This window comes from Lagenorhynchus albirostris, chromosome 11, assembly GCF_949774975.1.
Source record: "Lagenorhynchus albirostris chromosome 11, mLagAlb1.1, whole genome shotgun sequence".
Classification (NCBI taxonomy): Eukaryota; Metazoa; Chordata; class Mammalia; order Artiodactyla; family Delphinidae; genus Lagenorhynchus; species Lagenorhynchus albirostris.
The window spans coordinates 52,365,041-52,372,527 of record NC_083105.1 but is presented as its reverse complement, the minus strand read 5'-3'; the positions used below and the strand labels follow the sequence as shown (position 1 = coordinate 52,372,527).

The 7,487-nt window shown below is 43.7% G+C and overlaps 1 protein-coding gene across 1 annotated transcript; it reads left to right on the top strand.

The window, feature by feature from the left end:
- The first annotated feature begins 3,859 nt into the window (after positions 1-3,859).
- Positions 3,860-7,185, top strand: LOC132528879 (RE1-silencing transcription factor-like). Its single transcript, XM_060165027.1, is given in 6 exon segments — positions 3,860-3,971; positions 4,092-4,168; positions 4,259-4,597; positions 4,599-6,238; positions 6,241-6,691; positions 6,693-7,185. Coding segments are annotated over 6 exon segments (3,093 nt in total). The 5' UTR covers positions 3,860-3,878.
- Positions 7,186-7,487: the final 302 nt, after the last annotated feature.

Genomic DNA, 7,487 nt, shown 5'->3' with positions numbered 1-7,487 from the left:
GTACAAAGAAGAAATATAAAATCAATGGGAAAACAAAGTTTAAAATGGCAATAAATACATATCTGTCAATAATTACCTTAAATGTCAATGGACTAAATGCTCCAATCAAAGACACAGAGCAGCAGATTGGATAAAAAAACACAAGAGCCTACAACATGCTGCCTACAAGAGACCCACTATAGGGCAAAGGACACACATAGATTGAAAGTGAGGGGATGGAAAAAGGTATTTCATGCAAATGGAAATCATAAGAAAGCAGAGGTGGCAATATTCATCCAACAAAACAGACTTTAAAACAAAGGCTATAAAGAAAGATAAAGAAGGACATTATATAATGATAAAAGGATCAATACAAGGAGAAGATATTACACTTGTCAACACATATGCACCCAATATAGGAGCACCCAAATACATAAAACAAATACTGACAGACATAAAAGGAGAAACTGACAGAAATACAATAACAGTAGGAGACTTTAACACTCCACTCATATCAATGGACAGATCTTTGAGACAAGATCCTAATGCAACAGAGATAGTAAATGATAGAATAGAACTGTTAGACCTAATTGATATTTTCAGGACATTACATCCCCCAAAAAGCAGAATGTACATTCTTTTCAAGTGCACATGGAATATTCTCTAGGACTAACCATGTACTAGGGCACAAAACAAGCCTCAACAAACGTAAGAGAATAGAAATTATTTCAGCCATCTTTTCTGACTACAACGGCATGAAACTAGAAATCAACCACAGAAAAAGAAGCGAGAAGAAAAATAATTATATGGAGCCTAAACAACACAATACTAAAAAATCCAGGGGGTCAAAGAAGAAATCAAAGAAGAAATTTAAAAATACATTGAGGGAAATGACAATGAAAACACAACAATACAAATTCTATGAGATGCAGCAAAAGCAGTTCTTAGAGGGAAGTGCATAGCAATACAGGCCTTCTTTAAGAAACAAGAAAAACCTCAAATAAACAACCTAACCCACTACCTAAAAGAATGAGAAAAACCTAAAGTCAGCAGAAGGAAGGAGATAATAAAGAACGGAGGAAATAAATAGAGATTTTTTTAAAAATAGAAAAAAATCAATAAAATCAAGAGTTGGTTCTTTGAAAGGGTAAGCAAAATTGACAAACCTCTGGCCAAGCTCACCAAAAAGAAAAGAGAGAAAACCTAAATAAACAAAGTAAGAAATGAAAGAGGAGAAATTACAACTGATACTGAATAAAAAAAAACCATAAGAGAATATTCTGAGCAATTATATGCCAACAAATTTGACAATCTAGAAGAAATTGACAACTTTCTAGAAACATACAGCCCACTAAAATAGAATCAAGAAGAAAGAGGTAACTTGAATAGATTGATCACTAGAAGTGAAAATAGAAGACGCAATTAAAAAAAAATCCCTACAAACAAAATTCCAGGACCAGATAGCTTCACAGGTAAATTCTACCAAACATACCAAGAAGAACTTACACCCATCTTTCTCAGACTCTTCCAAAAGATTGAAGAGGAAGGAACACTCTCAAAGACATTCTATGAAGCCACCATCACCCTGATACCAAAATCAGACAAACAGGGACTTCCCTGGTGATTCAGTGGTTAAGAATCTGCCTACCAATGCAGAGGACACAGGTTGAATCCCTGGTCCGGGAAGTGCCCACATGCCACGGAGCAACTAAGCCCATGTGCCACAATTACTGAGCCTGCACTCTAGAGCCCGCGAGCCACAACTACTGAGCCTGCGCACCACAGATAATGAAGCCCGTGTGCCTAGAGCCTGTGCGCTGCAACAAGAGAAGCCACAGCAATGAGAAGGCTGCTCACCACAACAAAGAGTAGCCCCTGCTTGCCGCAGCTAGAGAAGGCCTGCGCATAACAACAAATACTCAACACAGCCAAAAATAAATAAATATTTTTAAAATTAAAAAAAACCCCAAAGACACTACCAAAAAAGAAAATTACAGTTCAATATCTTTGCTGAATACAGATGCAAAAACTCTCAACAAAATATTAGCAAACTGAATCCAACAACACATAAAAAAGATCATACACCATGACCACGTTGGAATCATCCCAGGGTCATAAGGATGGTTCATCATACTCAAATCAATCAATGTAATACACCACAACAACCAAAGAAAGGACAAAAACCACATGATCATCTCAGATGCAGCACAAGCATTTGATAAAATTCAACATCCATTCATGATAAAAACCCCTATGAAAATGGGTATAGAGGGAACATATCTCAGCATAACAAAAGCTATCTATGACAAACCCACAGCCAATATAATACACAGTGAAAAGCTGAAAGCCTTCCTGCTGAATCTAGAACAAGACAAGGATGCCCACTCTTATCACTTCTCTTCAACACAGTATTGGAAGCCCTAGTCACACCAATCAGACAAGAAAAAGAAATAAAAGGTATTCAAATTGGTAGGGAAGAGGTAAAATTGTCATTATATGCAGATGACATGATACTATATAAAGAAAACCCTAAAGATTCCACACAAAAACTGCTAGAACTGATCAAATTCAGCAAGGTAGCAGGATACAACAATGACTATTAACGTACAGAAATTGGTTGAGTTTCTTTACACTAACAATGAAATATCAGAAAGGGAATGTAAACAATCCTTTTCAAAACTGCATCAAGGGCTTCCCTGGTAGCACAGTGGTTGAGAGTCCGCCTGCCGATGCAGGGGACATGGGTTCGTGCCCCGGCCCGGGAAGATACCACATGCCGCAGAGTGGCTGGGCCCGTGAGCCATGGCCGCTGAGCCTGTGCGTCCGGAGCCTGTGCTCCTCAACGGGAGAGGCCACAGAAGTGAGAGGCCCGTGTACAGCAAAAAAAAAAAAAAAACCCAAAAAACTGCATCAAGGGCTTCCCTGGTGGCGCAGTGGTTGAGAGTCCGCCTGCCGATGCAGGGGACATGGGTTCGTGCCCCAGTCCGGGAGGATCCCACATGCCGCGGAGCGGCTGGGCCCGTGAACCATGACCGCTGAGCCTGCGTGTCCAGAGCCTGTGCTCCACAACAGGAGAAGCCACAACAGTGAGAGGCCTGCATACCGCAAAAAAAAAAAACTGCATCAAGTTGCACTATACAAAATTAACACACAGAAATCTCTTGCATTTCTATACACTAACAATGAAAGATCAGAAAGAGAAATTAAGGAAATGATCCCATTTACCACTGCATCAAAAAAATAAAATAACTAGGAATAAATCTACCTAAGGAGGTAAAAGACTTATATTCAGAAAACTATAAGATGTTGATGAAAGAAACTGAAAATGACACAAACAGATGGAAAAATATACCATATCAATATTGTCAAAAAGACTATACTACCCAAGGCAATCTACAGATTGAATGCAATCTGTTTTAAATTACCAGTGGCATTTTCCACAGAACTAGAACCAAAAAATTTTAAATATGTATGGAAAAACTAAAGACCCTGAATAGACAAAGCAATCTGGAGAAAGAAAAATGGAGCTAGAGGAATCAGGCTCCCTGACTTCAGACTATACTACAAAGCTACAATCATCAAAACAATATGGTACTGGCATAAAAACAGACATATAGATCAATGGAACAGGATAGAAAGCCCAGAAATAAAGCCACACTCCTATGGTCAATTAATTTACAAAAAGGAGACAAGAATATACAATGGAGAAAAGATAGTCTCTTCAGTAAATGGGGCTAGGAAAACTGGACAGCTACATGTAAAAGAATTAAACTAGAACATTCTCTAACACCATACACAAAAATAAACTCAAAATGGGGGGGCGTGTCCCGGGGGGTGGTGGCGGCGGCTGCGGCGGCGGCGCCGCGGGCCGGGTGCACGGCGCAGCCTTCTGTGCTGGAATGTGCGGCTCCCGAGAGCTCACGGCGCAGGAGCAGAGCAAGCGCCACCGAGGTCCGGGGCCCCAGGCGGCGGCGGCGGCGGCGGCCGGGACGGTAGGGCGAGAGCCGGAGGCCTGAACATTCTCTGCAGCCCCTCTCCTGGGTCTTCGCGGGCCTCGACTGCCCCAGCGTCCAACTTTTCCGCCCTCTCCCTCCCCTCCCCTGAAACTCCAGCAACAAAAAGTAGTCCGAGAAGGAGCGGCGACGCGGGTCTTCGCCCCTCCTCGCCCAGGAAGGCCGCCCAGGGAAAGGTTCGGGACGAGTGTGGCGGCAACTGGTGTGTCAGTGGTGCAGTGAGCGGGCCAAGCCGAGAGGAAGCGAGAGCTCCCGAGTTTGCAAAGAGCTGCTTTGTGTTTGAACACCGTTATGGCCACCCAGGTAATGGGGCAGTCTTCCGGAGGAGGAGGTTTGTTCACCGGCAGTGGCACCATGGGCATGGCCTTGCCTAACGACATGTATGACTTGCCTGATCTCTCCAGAGCTGAACTGGCTGTGCCTCAGCTCATCATGTTGGCAAATGTGGCCTTAACTGGGAAAGTAAATGGCGGCTGCTGTGATTACCTGGTTGGCGAAGAAAGACAGATGGCAGAATTGATGCCTGTTGGGGATAACAACTTTTCAGATAGTGATGGAGAAGGACTTGAGGAGTCTCCTGAGGTAAAAGGCGAGCCCAGTGGGCTGGAACATGGAACTGGAGAGTTTGGAACTCAGTGTTGTGCAACCGCGGCCTGTGTTTGAGGTGTCAGCTGCCTCAGAACCGTACAGCGCAAATAAAGATCTTCCTCGGGAAACACCTGTAGCAGAGGACAAATGCAAGAACTTGAAGACCAAGCCCTTTCGCTGTAAACCATGCCAGTATGAAGCAGAATCTGAAGAACAGTTTGTGCATCACATCCGAGTTCATAGTGCCAAGAAATTTTTTGTGTAGGAAAGTGCAGAGAAGCAAGCCAAAGCCAGGGAATGTGGCTCTTCCACTGGGGAAGAGGGAGATTTCTCCAAGGGCCCCATTCGCTGTGACAGCTGTGGCTACCATACCAATCGCTATGATCACTATACTGCTCACCTGAAACACCACACCCGAGCCGGGGACAATGAGCGAGTCTACAAGGGCATCATTTGCACGTACACCACAGTAAGCGAATATCACTGGAGGAAACACTTGAGAAACCATTTTCCAAGGAAAGTATACACATGTGGAAAATGCAACTATTTTTCAGACAGAAAAAACAATTATGTTCAGCATGTTCGAACTCATACAGGAGAACGTCCGTATAAATGTGAGCTTTGTCCTTATTCAAGTTCTCAGAAAACTCATCTAACCAGACATATGCGTACTCATTCAGGTGAGAAGCCATTTAAGTGTGACCAGTGCAGTTATGTGGACTCTAATCAACGTGAAGTAACCCGTCATGCAAGACAGGTTCACAATGGGCCTAAACCTCTTCACTGCCCACACTGTGACTACAAAACAGCAGATAGAAGTAACTTCAAAAAACACGTGGAGCTACATGTTAATCCACAGCAGTTCAACTGCCCTGTATGCGACTACGCAGCTTCCAAGAAGTGTAATCTGCAGTATCATTTCAAATCTAAGCATCCTACTTGTCCTAATAAGACCATGGATGTCTCAAAAGTGAAGCTAAAGAAAACCAAAAAGCAAGAGGCTGACTTGCCTGATAACAAAATCACCAATGAGAAAACAGAAACAGAGCAGACAAAAATGAAGGGGGATGTGACTGGGAAGAAAAACGAGAGGTCTGTAAAAGTGGAGAAAAAAGATAATGTTTCAAAAGAGAAAAAGCCTTGTAGTAATGCCTCAAGCCAAGTGACTACCAGAACTCGCAAATCGGCACTGGAAGCTAAAAAGATGGATGTGCACCCAGGAAATAATGCAGAAAAAAGCTGTAAAAGCAAGAAAAGCAAAAGGAAGACAGAAGCTGCAGCCCGTTCCTTACAAGAACCTGTGAATGATGAGGAACCTGTGACAAAAAAGAAAAAGAAGGCAGAAAGCAAATCCAGAAATAGTCAGGAAGTGCCGAAGGGTGACAGCAAAGTAGAGGAGAATAAAAAGCAAAGGAGTTGCATGAAAAACAGTGCAAAGAAGGAAACTCTGAGAAGTAAATCATGTAAAAAAAGCGGCAAGCCTGCTCAGAGGAGGCCCACGCAGATAGAGCCTCCTCCTCCCATGGAGTCTGCTGAGGGGGGGCCTGTTCAGACGGAGCCTCCTCCCGCTGCCCCCCCATCTCCTCCTCCTCCCCTTGCCCCCGAGCGGCATGCAGAGGTCGAGGTTGTTCAGACGGAGCGGCCGCCTCCTCCTCCCCCTCCCCCCCATCTCCTCCTCCACCTCTTCCCCCCGGGGGGCATGCTGAGGTCAAGGTTGTTCAGAAGGGGCCTGTTCATGCGGAGCCTCCTCCTCCCGTGGAGCCAGATAATGGCAAGGAAAAGTCCAACATGCAGAGTGAAATGGTGCAGAAGGAGCAAGTCCTTATTGAAGTTGGCTTAGTGCCTGTTAAAGACAGGCAGCTTCTAAAGGAAAGTGCCGGTGCACAGGATCTCTTACCACCATCACCACCTCTGCCAAAGGAAGACTTAAAAGAGGAAGAGTCAGAAGACCAAAAATTAGTCCCTGCAGGCGAAGGACATAAAGAAGCTCCTCTTCAAAAACTGGAAGCAGAAGAAGCAGATAAGAGTCTAGCTGGTCTTGCTGCTGTTACCAAGGCATCTGCCAGTATTTCATCCTCTGAACAAAACTTGAATATGCCAGTGGGTGAAACCAGATGGTAAACATCAGGCTGACGCTATGCTTTGTGAAATGAAGATGGACGCTGATGAGAAGAAAACAGAGAAGCCCCCTGGCAGAGACTCGGCGGTTGAAGAACCAACTTCACCACCACTTCTTCCTCTACCGCTAGAAAAATGTGAAGCAGTGTCCACAGCTACTGTGGCATCACTTCCTGTCACCGTGGCAGTAAATGAGTCTCAGGAAATGGATGAAGACGAAGGCATCCACAGTCATGATGGAAGTGACCTAAGTGACAACATGTCAGAGGATAGTGATGACTCCGGATTGAATGGGGCTCGGCCAGTTCCACAAGAGACTAGTAGAAAAAATGGAAAGGAAGCCTTGGCAGTCAAAGTGGCTGAGGGAGATTTTGTTTGTATCTTCTGTGATCGTTCTTTTAGAAAGGAAAAAGATTACAGCAAACACCTCAATCGCCATTTGGTTAATGTATACTTTCTTGAAGAGGCAGCTCAAGGGCAGAAGTAAATAAACTTTGGGCAAGGCTTCAGTTCTTAGTTTGTAAGGTCTGCGACATTTTGTATTCATTTGTAGTAATAGACAACCTTTTGTTTTTAAAATTGCTTTAATTAGTATCCAATATTGATTTTTAAGTGGCATTCTTTTCCTTAGGAATCCGTGTACCTACTGATGTACACATTTTAGCAAAGCCAAGGGAGTTAGTGTAATAAACCAGCAGACATCTAAATCTATTAGCTTTTGCTTTTCATTGAACCCAGAAGGCCAAGGTGGTATTAGAGCATTCTATCGATTTGTTCAGCTATAATTTG